Source organism: Gastrolobium bilobum, unplaced genomic scaffold (assembly GCF_033153095.1).
Source record: "Gastrolobium bilobum isolate Gb01-03AN ecotype WA unplaced genomic scaffold, APGP_CSIRO_Gbil_v1 utg455, whole genome shotgun sequence".
NCBI lineage: Eukaryota > Viridiplantae > Streptophyta > Magnoliopsida > Fabales > Fabaceae > Gastrolobium > Gastrolobium bilobum.
In genome coordinates, this window is record NW_026896178.1 from 132,557 (window position 1) to 145,399 (window position 12,843).

General features: G+C 36.3%; 1 protein-coding gene across 1 annotated transcript; it reads right to left on the bottom strand.

Annotated features, from left to right (window-relative positions):
- Nucleotides 1–4,188: 4,188 nt before the first annotated feature.
- On the bottom strand, nt 4,189–7,188 carry LOC133298135 (dihydroflavonol 4-reductase-like). Its single transcript, XM_061497373.1, has 6 exons — nt 7,058–7,188; nt 6,594–6,763; nt 5,541–5,735; nt 5,183–5,342; nt 4,540–4,732; nt 4,189–4,419 (listed from the first exon to the last, which is right to left on the bottom strand). Exons 1-6 carry the CDS (start codon nt 7,173–7,175, stop codon nt 4,236–4,238), a joined length of 1,020 nt encoding a protein of 339 aa, XP_061353357.1. The 5' UTR covers nt 7,176–7,188; the 3' UTR covers nt 4,189–4,235.
- Nucleotides 7,189–12,843: the final 5,655 nt, after the last annotated feature.

A 12,843-nucleotide genomic window follows, 5' to 3' on the forward strand; every position in this document is an offset into this window, starting at 1 on the left:
TGAGCAAAAATTAAGTAAATACACATGATAACTGAGAATTAAATGGCTATTTTATTTTTTGTAAAATTCTCACAAGAAATTATCATGTTTATATGGATTTTGGGACATTTGGGGAGATTACAATGAAGCAAGTAAGAGGAAAAATAAAAAGAAAGAGGCTAGCCCCTCTCCAAGCTTGTAGCGCCAAATTACCAACATTTCCACGCTAGTAGCATAGCAATGGCGCTACTAGCGTGGATTCCAAGAGTCTAGCATGGATCCCAAGCCACCATCGTGAACTTCATGCTCTAAGTGTCTACTTTCTCCAAGCTTCAAGCGTTACTTCCAAGCTAGTAGCGTCAACATGAAGATAATAGTGTGGGCATGGCACCTTTAGCACCGTGACTGTTGAGGTCTCTGTTTGCTCACGCCAGAAGCTCCATCTCCATGCTAGACACACCAAACATCAATTCTTTCCCACACTAGTAGCATGGCAGTGATGCTTCTAACATGGATGATTCAAGTGCTATGATATCGTATCAAGGATGTGATTTTAATGAATATTTAATCAAGGATTTGAATTAAGATTTATGTGAGATTTAAAAAGATACTAACTCTTCAATTATAAAAGCAAGGTTTTGGGAAGAAAGAAAGACGCAGGAGACTTAAAGAATGGTAAGACCAGAGACTCCGAGTGAATTGAGAGACGAAGATCGAAGGAGATCAAAACAACCATGAAGATCAACCTTCTTGCTTTCTCGTTCATGACTTCTTATGTTTTCTTTTATTTATTTATTTTGTTTAAGCCAGCTATGTTTGGCTAATTTTTTTTTATAGTTAGAGATATGGATCCGATGTGAATCTTTGTTTGGTTAATTCTTTTCATTAATAAACTATCTCAAATTGTTTGTGTTTACCTCGAATTATATGTTTAAATTCTTTTATGATTTAATCAATCATATACGAATAAAGAGGATTAGGGTTCATAATAAACATATTGGGATCTTAGCCATGACTGGGGTAGAACACTAATTCTTACGTGATCTAGACATAGACATGTAGGAATTGCGAACTTTTATAATTCATCATGCTTAAAGCTTAATCCAAAAAGAATTCTAACACATTAGTATTCCAATTGGGTTAAAAGGTTAAAGAACTAAGACATTAACATTTAACCAATTAATTATTACATGATGAATTGTTCGAATCAATTGGGATACAATATTATTAAATTGAATTAGATTATCAAGATGAATCGAAGGTGAAGTTGACCTAGCTACAATTTCAATTATCGATTTTTAATCCATCCTTTAATCGTTTTGCATTCTGTTTTTGTGTTTGTTATTGAGAAGTTATTAATTGTTTCTTTTATAATTGTTTTCCGTCAGTTTAATCATCACATTTTCCAAATTATTTTTGATTTGTTCAAATTAAGGAGACTAGTAAGAATAGTGTTTGGATTCCCTAATCCTCGTGGGAACGATACTTTCTCATCACTTTATTATTTGTTTGACCGGTATACTTGCCGTGAGTACAACATCTTCTTGACCCGACAATTTACCAGGGTACCCATGATGACCAAACCATCCTTGTGACCTGTCACCACGTCCTTTAAATCATCTTTAGTGAAGTAGAAAAGTGGGGGATCCGGCTTGCTGGGATTTTCTTTGAATTTTGGTTGATCCCTAACCGATAGCACTTCTCTAAGATATTTTCTTCTAGCACCTACTGTATCTCCACCACAACCTAGAGCTCCACTGATGACGTTGCAATCAAACTTAGCTTCAGGAAATTCGTCATCATTAGACTCTGTATTCTTCCTTTTGTCGACTTTCTTCTTCTTTTCTTTCACTAGGCTTTTGTTCTTACTGCGGCCCCTTTTGTTTTCTTTTATTGTTCTTCCATCTTTGTGTTTTAATCGAGTACTGGTGTAATTTGCCTTCCTTGATGTATTTTTCAATTTCATATCTAAGGTCCCAACACCGATCTGTAATGTGCTGGCGTCCGTCATGAAACGCACAATATCTGGAGTGATCCAACCCAGCTTTGTTAAAGATATGCCGTGACCGCTTAACCTTTTTAATCTCGGTCAATGCTTCCTCCCGCCAAATCTGGGAGCGATGTACATTCAATGGGGTATACTTCTAGTATCTTCCTATCTGGAATCCGTCATTCGAATTTCTACCTCGAAAATTAGCTTGCCTCTTATTTCTAGGTCGTTCCTTCTCCTTTTGGGCTGGACTCTTCCTTCTTGGACTTCGACCTCTGTTGTCTTTGTTTGGAATAATTGCTATCTCCTTTTGTTGCGGCTCCAAATATTTCTTTGACCGGGCTCTGAACTCTTCCAAGGTTCTAACCGGGTTCTTGTAGATTGATTTAGCTAGTCGAGATGAACCATCCAACCCAGCTACAATCAAGTGCACATGAACATTTTCTTGTAACCCTAGAACTTGCAGGGTTGCATCCTTAACACGGTCCAAGTATTTCTGGAGCGTCTCGCCTGGTTGTTGTCTAATCTTTCCAAGTTCGAACTTTTAATTTAGGCGCTTCTTGCTTGTAGCGAAATTCAGCAAAAATTTATTTCCAAATTCTTCAAACGATCCAATTGAATTTGTCGGCAGAGTTGAAAACCATGTTTGCGCCGCTCCCATCAGAATAGTTGCAAATATCCGAGAAATAATTGGCTCATCAATTCCCCTTATGTACATGTCCGTATCAAAAGTATCTATGTGGACCTGAGGATCCTGGCTTCTGTCATATTTCGGCAGATGTGCCGAGTCAAACTCCTTTGGGAATGGCGCATTCACGATTTCATCCATGAAAGGACTATTATTATACTGCCCTCTACGATACTTTCTTTTATATGCGCTAGCTTCACTATGACCCTGAACTTGAATATCTCGGTTCTGCTCCATATTTTGGGCTCTTTCATAATTTTGATCTTGACCACCATTCACAATTCGACCATGGTCAACTATACTTCGGCCGTCATTGCCTCTAACTCGGAGTTGATTGTTAACTTCATTGGCATTTCTGACCTCGTTTTCAGCATAATTATCGGCATTTCCACTGTGGTGAACTTCTCTATTCCTTTCTTTTTTTCTATGTTCTTCACCTCGGACTTGGCCTTCAGAACGCTTCAGATTCCTCCATTGCAGCAACCACTCTTCCATCTCTTGCATCCTTCGAGCATGTTCCTATCTTTGGAGATTATTACAGTTTTCCATCTCTCCCATCTGTCGTAAAATTGCATTAAGGGCGGTTTACACAGTGTGAGTATTTGCATCCACAGCTAGAGGTTGTTGAGGTGCTAGTTGACCTGGAGCTAGTACCGAGGTGGAGGCCGTAACCGAGATGGCATCGCTGACGCGCACAACGTCATAATCAGGTGCAACACCACTATCTGGCTCATTGGGAGGTTGATCCACCTCCATCAAAACTGAATTTGCAGGCGGCGGCAATTGGCTGTTACTTCTAGTATTCACCATATTTGGTCATGGGAATAGAAATTTACCATTTCCCCACAGACGGAGCCAATGTTCTGTCCTAGAGATAGAGATGTCTAGTCAAATATCTATGGATTAGATATCTTTGAGTATAGCAGATCACCGTGCACTAACATTAATAAAGGCATTAGCCAAAAGGGGTGATGTGTATGCAGAATGATAACATAACAATAGAGAGAGAATATGTGTCCATACCTGTAGGTTTTACCTCTTATTTATAGGATTTATCTTGGGTAGTGAAATTCTGGACCTTTGGTGCCTCCTCTGAAAGCCCCTGTCTAGGTTAATTGTTGTCGTATTAGGATTAATATCATAGATTTATACTTTCCTTTTTATATATTAGTTTCATCTTTCTATTACCCATTATTGAACTTTATATAATATGAGCTTCTGTTATGAGTCCATAACAACACTTAAAAAATAAAGATAAAAAAAACCATCAAACATCTTTAAAAGAGCCTATCCATCCAACATTAAGCTAAGGGAAGTGAATAAATAAGTGACACAAAAACAATCTACGCGCAATGGAAACAGGTAGCTTTATGTATTTATGTGGTGATACACACAAACATTACTAGCAACAGAGAATATCAATATTAAGAAAGCATTAACATTTGAAAAGACAACCTGGCCTCGTAAGCCACGGGCATTACAATTGCCAATTCTCAAAGCCCAAACCTTAGTCTAGAACAGAAGAAGAAAAGCAAGATCCAAAGACATCTTCAGGGGCCCAAAAACACGAAACCATATTTATTTCTGCGTGATGCCACTAACTGGAGTTTCTTCAGGTTTAGGAAGAAGCCCTTTTTCTATGCAGGTTTCAACGGCTCCTGTGTACATGTCCTCTAAGCTGTACTGAAATTTGAACCCCAAGTCTATGATCTTCTTGGAAGAAAATTTAACAATTTCCAATTGATCTGGAATATCCTTGAACCTAATTAAAAATCCAATATTGTGCACAATTAGCATAGCATACATTTTTATCTATTATCTATGCACATATTATTGTGACTATACATAAAGTCAATAAAATGAGATATTTAGAAAGGTTTACTTTGTGGGGACATTGTACTCTGGGTATTTTTGGTTAATCATTCTTGCAATGTCATGAATGGTGGTCTCATATGCAGAGCATATGTATCTCCCTTCAGCTTTTGGATGTTCAAATAGGAATATATGACCAAGACAAAGGTCATCTAAGTGGACAAATTGGCCTTGCTTTATGATCGAGTAATGGGCCTCATTCCCTGCCAAATTCGTAAGTACAACTCGTGACATTAAATATCTTGAATTAGTTGTTACAAGAATAATAACACCAGCAATGATAAGTTTAATGAGTGTTCTTTTGTATCGCCAGAAAAGTTTTGAAATAATAGTTAGATAAGAAGCAGCAGTAAAAAATCATCAATTGATATAAGAATCAATATAATAATGTCAATTTTTATTTAGATATGATCTGGTGTTTGAATTCTTAAAGGTTTTACTAATTCAATTTTGGATTTGAATCCCTTCACTTTCCTCACAAATTGTGACTCTAAAAAATCAAATTCGTTACTTTTTTGGTCATGTTAAATACTATTATTTAGTTGGGTCGTCACTAGATCAATAATTTTTGGATAAAAATATCAATTTTATGTCATATTAATTCCTATTATAAATTTAGAATTTTCAATGTTGTCAATGTATGTATAATGCACCTGTGATGAGTGAAAGAGCAGTGATTAGGCTAGGTGGCATTGTTGGCATAAGAAAGGGACCAACGACGAGAGGTGGAATTACTGAGATGAAGTCTATGTTATGCTCTTTGGCAAATTTCCACGCTTCTTGCTCCGCTAACGTCTTTGAAACGAAATACATCTACAAAAATGGAGCCATAATATATATATATATATATATATATATATATATATATATATATATATATATATATATATTGAATACCCATAATTATATTTTCTTAAAACAAAGAGTATATAATATATATTTTTAAATTTTTTAAATTTTTTTATAAAAGTTTTAAATAAAACAGTTAAGAAAAAGCTAGTACTAACTAACCCAGCCAGTCATCTTCACCCTTCTACAGAAGTCAACGTCACTCCAACAGGTCTCATCGATCACAGTTTTTGAGTGCTCTGTAACGTCCACAGTTCCCGCTGAGGAAGTGAATACTATTCTTCTCACAGTTTTAGCCTTCTCGCATGCTTTCATTATGTCTAGTAATCCGTTTATTGTAGGCTTGATCACTTCGTTCTGCATTTCCATTCAAATTTCTAACCATATCAGAGTCCCTCAATGTTACAAATTTCAAAACTAATTTTCACTAATTATTTATATAACGTTATCCCTTGATGTTTAAATATCTAATAATATGTTAGTTTTATTTAATGCTTTTAAATTGATGGAAAAAATGAAATATTAAATAGAACAAATTAAGTAAAACAAATTTTATCATATTGTATTTCGTTCAAAGGAAAATGAAATTTCAGATAATTGACGATCATGAGAAAATTTCAGAAACTTGGCAAAACTTCCCCCAATAAGATATATAATAAAGAAAAAGAAAAGGACTAGCTAGACTAGTGGTTGCTATCGCGGAAAGTTAGATTTGAAAACATTAGATATATCTCTGTAACCAATCATTGCATTTTGCAACACGTCAACAAGAAGTCGCCGACACGAAAGGGGTATTAAGCGATGTTATTGGCATTTTATCATATTGTGTGTCAATTTAGAAAGTTATGATTTTGGTGAATAAATAAACATAAATTGAGTGTCTGTCTTCAACAAGAGCCAAAATATGAGCAAAGAATAAAACTATTTACTAATTAATTTACCAATTATACGTATTAATATATAGTTTATTAGTATGTAATATACTGAAAATATACTAAAGTATTTGATGTTTTTCTTGAGAAAATGTGACAGTCATTCATTGCATTAAGCTTTTTATATTTATTTATTAACATTAGGGTAGGGTCATATAGCATCATTTTGACAATTTAGTACCCGGGGATGATGGGAGATATATAGCAGTTTAACAATGTCATTAAAAAACTTGGTGTTATGTATTTAGAAATCAAGTGTGAATTTGATGGATCATGAACATACCTCAGGGTCCTTCGACTCAAAATCCATGGGTGTAGCCACATGGAAAACTCCTGTGCAACCTTTAATGGCTTCGTCAAAGCTTCCCTCTACCGCTAGGTCAGCCTTCCAGAGAGTCAGGTTGGTATTTGCACCTGGCAGTTCTAGCAAATGCTTCACCTTCTTCATGTTAGCTGCAGGGTACGTGCATATAATGCTTAGTTTTAATTATATTATTTTTGTTAATTAGTTTATGTGAAATATTAACCTCATGTGATAGGAGACAATAAATTTCTCCTATACACTAAAAAAAAATTTGAGTTCCACTTCAATTTTTTTTTCTTCTTTTTTTGTACAATGAGACTCACATAAAATTATGAGTGGAACATGAGATATTATATCTCCTGTTACATACGAAAATATAATCCCGTAGTTTGTGAAAGAGGTGAATTTGGGCATGACATAAAAAATGATGGAAAAAATGGGACCTGGGTCGCGTACGGTGGCTCGAACCTTATAGCCATGTTCGATGAGTCTCATGACAAGCCATGATCCAATGAAACCAGCAGCCCCTGTAACGCAAACGGTTTCGGATGCTGAACCCATATTCTCTCTCTCTCTTTTTTTTATTCGACTTGGATGGAAAATGGAACGGAAGACAAGATGTGTACTGGGTGCTTTTATATAGGCTATTGTACTTTATAAGAGGAGTGTGTCTGCCAAGGAATAAGTGAGGGAAGCTTTACCTACCAATCTAGAAATTCTGTTGAGCATGAACTGAGGGAGAGTGGGGGTTAGCTTAATTTAGGGTATGTTGGAATATTTTATGGTCATCAAAATGACATGATAATTGACACATAATGCAAAATGATATTTAATAGAGTAAAGTTATAATATATTTGGATGTGAGATGAATTTCCTTCATATCATTCATTGTTATTTTTAAATATCTAAATAATTATAACTTGTATCATTTAATTCGATTTAGAATGTACTTTAGATTATCCTTAAAGGGCAATGCGCATGACACATCTTTGGGTTTGGCCACGTAACTCGATGTCTCACTTGGGCTTTGGTACGTGTTATGGCATCTTCATTCAACACGTGATCACCAGCCAGTTATAAAGAGTTAGCTGAAGAGCTGGTGACTGGTGGCTGACTAGCTACTCGGTCATCTCCCAATAATTCATTGTTTGTTCCTAACTTCCTATCTTTGGCTTTTAGCAAGTTAGCAACAATGTCAATGCAACTTCAAATTACATTTGGCTTTAATTTAATGTAATTTGAATTTAAAATTTTTATATTATTAATCAGTTAAATTTTAGTACTTTATTAAAAAAATTTATTATTTTTTATATTATAATTATGATAGTTAAGCCTTTCTTAACATAAATAATAATAAAATTTACTCTTACCTACATCGAAATTAAATTCCAATTAACATTGACCAACCTACTTGATTGCATATGGCTGCATATCATTTCATTTAAAGAAAAAGTACAACTCCATTAAAAATGTGAATCAACTGGTATACATGATTGTTCTAGTTCTATCGGTGATTTTAAGTTTGAATTTTGAGTATGTAATAGTGTTAAAAATTTGGTAAAAGGAGAATGACTCTTCGATTTTTGTTTTTGTTTTCTTATTGTCTCATGTTTCGTTAACTTTTAGTCACTGCGAAAAGTGAGTCAACTCAACTGTATATTCGCTTTGCCACCCCGAAAGTAAAAGGTTTCTGGTTTGCAATATGGATAATTCTTTAAGACTTCGGGTTATATTTGATTTTATTAACAAAATCAAAAAATTACAATGCTTGTGACAACGAGAGTGGGAATTTCCCAAGGATATATTGAAAACTACAAGTTTCAGTATAAAATACACATGTTTTACATGGTTGATAACCAGTGGCGGAGCCATATACCTTGTGGGTGTGGCCTCGATCCGGGCTAAATTTTAATAAAGTATACTTATTATATATAATTACATAATTAATTATAATTTAGTCCGGGTTAAAATTATAATTTGGCTCGGGTTATAATTTATAATTTTCACCTATCTAAAACTTAAAATATTTTTGGTAAGAGATTTGGGTAAGTTGTATTAGGTTATGTATTCAATTTCTACTTGTACAAATTTTTTTTTAATAAAATTAAAAAAATAATAATAAAATTATAAGGAAAATATTATATTTACAAACTTTTTGTTTACAAGCTCTTACAAATTATACTATGTTTGACCGGTCATACTTCAATCAAGAGTGTATGACCGGTCATACTTAGTGTAATTTGTAAAAAAATTTTGTAAACGGATCTTTCTCCAAATTATAATTCTTCTTGGCACTTCTTGCTCAGGTGCTCTGTATTTAATATAATTTAATTGAGGAGGATTATATTTACAAACTTTTTATTTACAAACTCTTTCAAACTACACTATGTATTCCCAAAAAAGTTACATTACGTACTTCCGGGAGTATCTAGTATAATTTGCAAAAAAATTTAAAAAAAATTTATAAACAGATTCTTTCCCAATTTAAATATATTATGATATGAATTAATTAAAATTAAGAAAAATAATTTCACATATAATTTTTTGACCCGGACTCAAATTTGATCCCGGCTCCACCACTGTTGATAACTAACTTTATTAGATGTTATTAGGTAGTATTAGATGCCTATGTGGTTATATGATACGTTGGGCTAGCACGGTAGATCAAGGAGAACAAAGTCAGGCCCTGCTTGGGCCAAGGATTATGTGTCACATGCTGCAAAAGCTAAGAAGAAGTAGCTTTGTTAGTTAGAAGGTTACTAGTTTATGCGTGAAATACTGGTAGTAATAAGGGAATTGTATAGTTTGTTACAGATATTAGTTACTGAAAGTGTAAGGAATAACGTGTAGGAGGAACTGTATATAAGGTACTTTTACTGATAGACATGGTATGAGAATAATATTATGATGTTTACGTAAAATATAAGTGTAACTTGTATCATCTGGTGCTTTCATTATCTGAAACTCAATTTCATTATCTGGTGCTTCATCAATGCATCAATCAGCTTATAGAATCCATTGATGCAAGAATTGAGGCTCGATTTACAGCGATGGAGACGCGACTAAGGAAGCTGTTATCAACTAGATCGAGTCGTTCGCAAGGTAATTGTTGAGATATTATAGTCCCAAATTGGTTGTATGTGGGAACGTGGTGGGCCCATAACCCACAGGTCCCTGGATCGAACCAGACTCTGATATCATGTAAAGAACCTTGGGATACACTACCCCAAAAGTTAGCTCAAAGGGTGGGAGTGCCCAAGACCTTATAAACTCCGTATTGATTGTACATACAACCAACATAGGACTATAATATCTCAACAGTAATAATCATGAACCTCGCAACGAAGCTCATTATGAAGATCCACTTGATCATTGTTCAGCCCTTAAAACTGTCAAGATGGAAGTTTCGTTTTTAGTGGCCAAGATCCCAATAATTGATCTTTCGCACATAGATGTATTTCCAGATTCAACGAACACCTGAAACCTTGAAGGTGCAAACTGGCGGGAGTTAAGATGGAAGGAGCAGCAGCTTCATTGTACCATGTTAAGTAAACGTTAAATGTTACTTTAATGGTTTTAAATTTGTCAGTTATGGATAGTTTATGAGTCATAAGTTTAGCATTAAGTTTAGGAGTTTTGAAAGGTTAAGAGTCAGTCGTTATGTTTTGTTATTAAGTTTGGTTTTAATTGTGGTTTATGACTATTTAGTGTTGCAGTTTTAGAAAGGCAAACTGTAGCGCCTATAAATAGTCTAGTATATTGTTTGAGAAATATAGAATTGAGAAGCAACGAAGTTTAGTAAAATATTTCACAGAAGTTTGTTCTCTTTCTCCACAAGTCCTCACGACTTCTGCCTTAGTAAAAATCCTTTGTTTTACTCTTCTCCTAACAAATTGGTATCAGAGCTTGGGCACGAGATGGAAGTGCCACTCTTCCATGGAGATAAAGATGAAGCATTAGATTGGCTTCTTTGTTTGAAGGAACATTTTCGGAAAGAAAAAACCTGGACGGAAGACAAATGGCAGGTAGCCATGAGAAGACTCAGAGGAAGCGCAATCAAATGGTTCCGTACATGGAACTCCCGCGACTTTAATAATATGTGGAAGGATTTTCTAATGGCCTTCATAACAAAATACTTGCCTGGACGTTTTGATCTGATTAATGAAGAAGATGAAATCTTCAATGATGAAGATGAAGATGATGAGAATGATGCGGATGAAGAAGAGACCGAGATGGCGGAATCCGAGGTTGCCAACGGCAACGCATCCGCGGAGGAGATTGACGTGTCAGAACGCGTAAGAGACGACTCGGAGAAGAAGACGATGGAGATGACTGCGGCCGAAGGAGCCGAGATAGAAGAGGAGGAGAACAAGGGAGCCGAGATAGACGGGAAGGAGAACGAAGGAGCCGAGATAGACGAGGAGGAGAACGAAGGAGCTGAGATAGAAGATGAGGAGAACGAAGGAGCCGAGATCGAAGCGGAGAAGGACGGGAACGACGAGTCCATTGTCGAGGTAGAAGACTTCGCGGAACCTGAGTATTTGGAGACAGAGTTGAAAATCGGAAAGGAGATTGAGAAGCCGAGGTGCTTGATAAAGACCGGCATGGAGGAGACTGCGAATCCGAGTTCCGTGTTGATAACCGGGATGGGGGAGATCTCAGCTAAATCACCAAGTTCATGTTTTGGAGAAGAGCTCGACCCCAGCGTGATGAGGTTGATGTCGGAGACCGGCATAGGCGCGGTTCGGGTTGGAAGTCAAAAGTCAGAGACTGCATTGAATTTACGGTAAAAATTGAAGATGTCGACAACACCAAATAGAGACAATTTGTTCACTTTTTACACCTATGATAAGACATAACACTGCATCTACAAGATTGAAATGACGCCATCACATATTCAAGTAATGGCCAAGTAAACATGATTCATTGCGGGACCCACCCGTTTAGTGAGAAGCCAAAGATAATCATTAATTGTCTGAAGCCAACTTTCAACAGAGATTTATAACACCGCCCTATGCCTATTCATCTATTAGTCTAGGAGCTAGTGGTTAAAGCAAATTTACGGAATTTTATTCTATAGTTCCTTTTTTTCTTTTTCTTCTCTCTCCTCTCAAAGAATGTATAGTGGTGAGCTGGTGCCATTTCAATATCCCGCCTTGAAGATCGTTCAATGCAAAGTAATTTGATAGACCAAATTTCCATTCATCACCGCGGGACTATATATATATATATATATATATATATATATATATATATATATATCGGTAATATTACTCTCATGTAATATGAGAGTAGTTCTCTCATGTTACAGAGAGAATCCAAGTAAGATCCTTAAGATCCGTTATTTAAAAGCAAAAAAGAAAAAGAAAAAGAAAAGGACACGATTTTTGAAGTGAGAGAAAATGAAATAATTACCTCATGTAAAATAAGAGTAATATTTCCCTATATAAATATTTCTGCAGCCAATTTAGATAAGGTTATCTACCGTTACTGTTTTTAACTATGTTCTCTCGGGAGAACATAGTTATAGCAGTAAAGTTGCTTTTTTTTTTCTCTCCTCAGTTACTTTTCAGAACTTGTTTGCCAACATGAGGTCGTCCAACTGGAAGCCAGCCCTTCCGCCCTCCCAACATGGAAGCCAGTTCTTCATCCCGCCCAACAGGGAGACTAGCATTTCATCCCGCCCAACTGTGAGACTAGAATTCCATCATGCTCAACTGGGAGACCAGCCCTTCATTTCGCCCAACAGGGAAACCGAAATTTCATCTCGTCTATCAGGGAGACTAGCTTTTCATCACGCCCAACAGAGAGACCATCATTTCATCCCGTCCAACAGGGAGACTAACATTTCATCCCGCCCAACTATGAGACTAGAATTCCATCACGCCCAATTGGGAGACCAGCCTTTCATTTCGCCCAACAGGGAAACCGAAATTTCATCTCGTCCATCAGGGAGACTAGCTTTTCATCACGCCCAACAGAGAGACCATCATTTCTTCCCGCCCAACAGGGAGACCAGAATTTCATCCTGCTCGACTGGAAGACTAGCTTTCCATCACGCCCAACGGGGAGACCAGCATTTCATCCCGCTCAACAGGGAGATCGGCATTTCATTCCGCCCAACAGGGAGACCAGCTTTCCATCACGCTCAACAGAGAGACCAACTTTCCATCCCGCTCAACAGGGAAACCAGCACTTCATCCCGCCTAACAGGAAGACCAACCCTTCA

Bases quoted from the DNA above. Each gene is read 5' to 3' on its own strand.
- LOC133298135 (XM_061497373.1), bottom strand. From the start codon at position 7,175: ATGGGTTCAGCATCCGAAACCGTTTGCGTTACAGGGGCTGCTGGTTTC. The intron at 5,736-6,593 runs GTATGTTCATGA...ATGGAAATGCAG, and splicing joins TTGAGTCGAAGGACCCTGAG to AACGAAGTGATCAAGCCTAC. The intron at 5,343-5,540 runs GTTAGTTAGTAC...CCATTTTTGTAG, and splicing joins GGGTGAAGATGACTGGCTGG to ATGTATTTCGTTTCAAAGAC.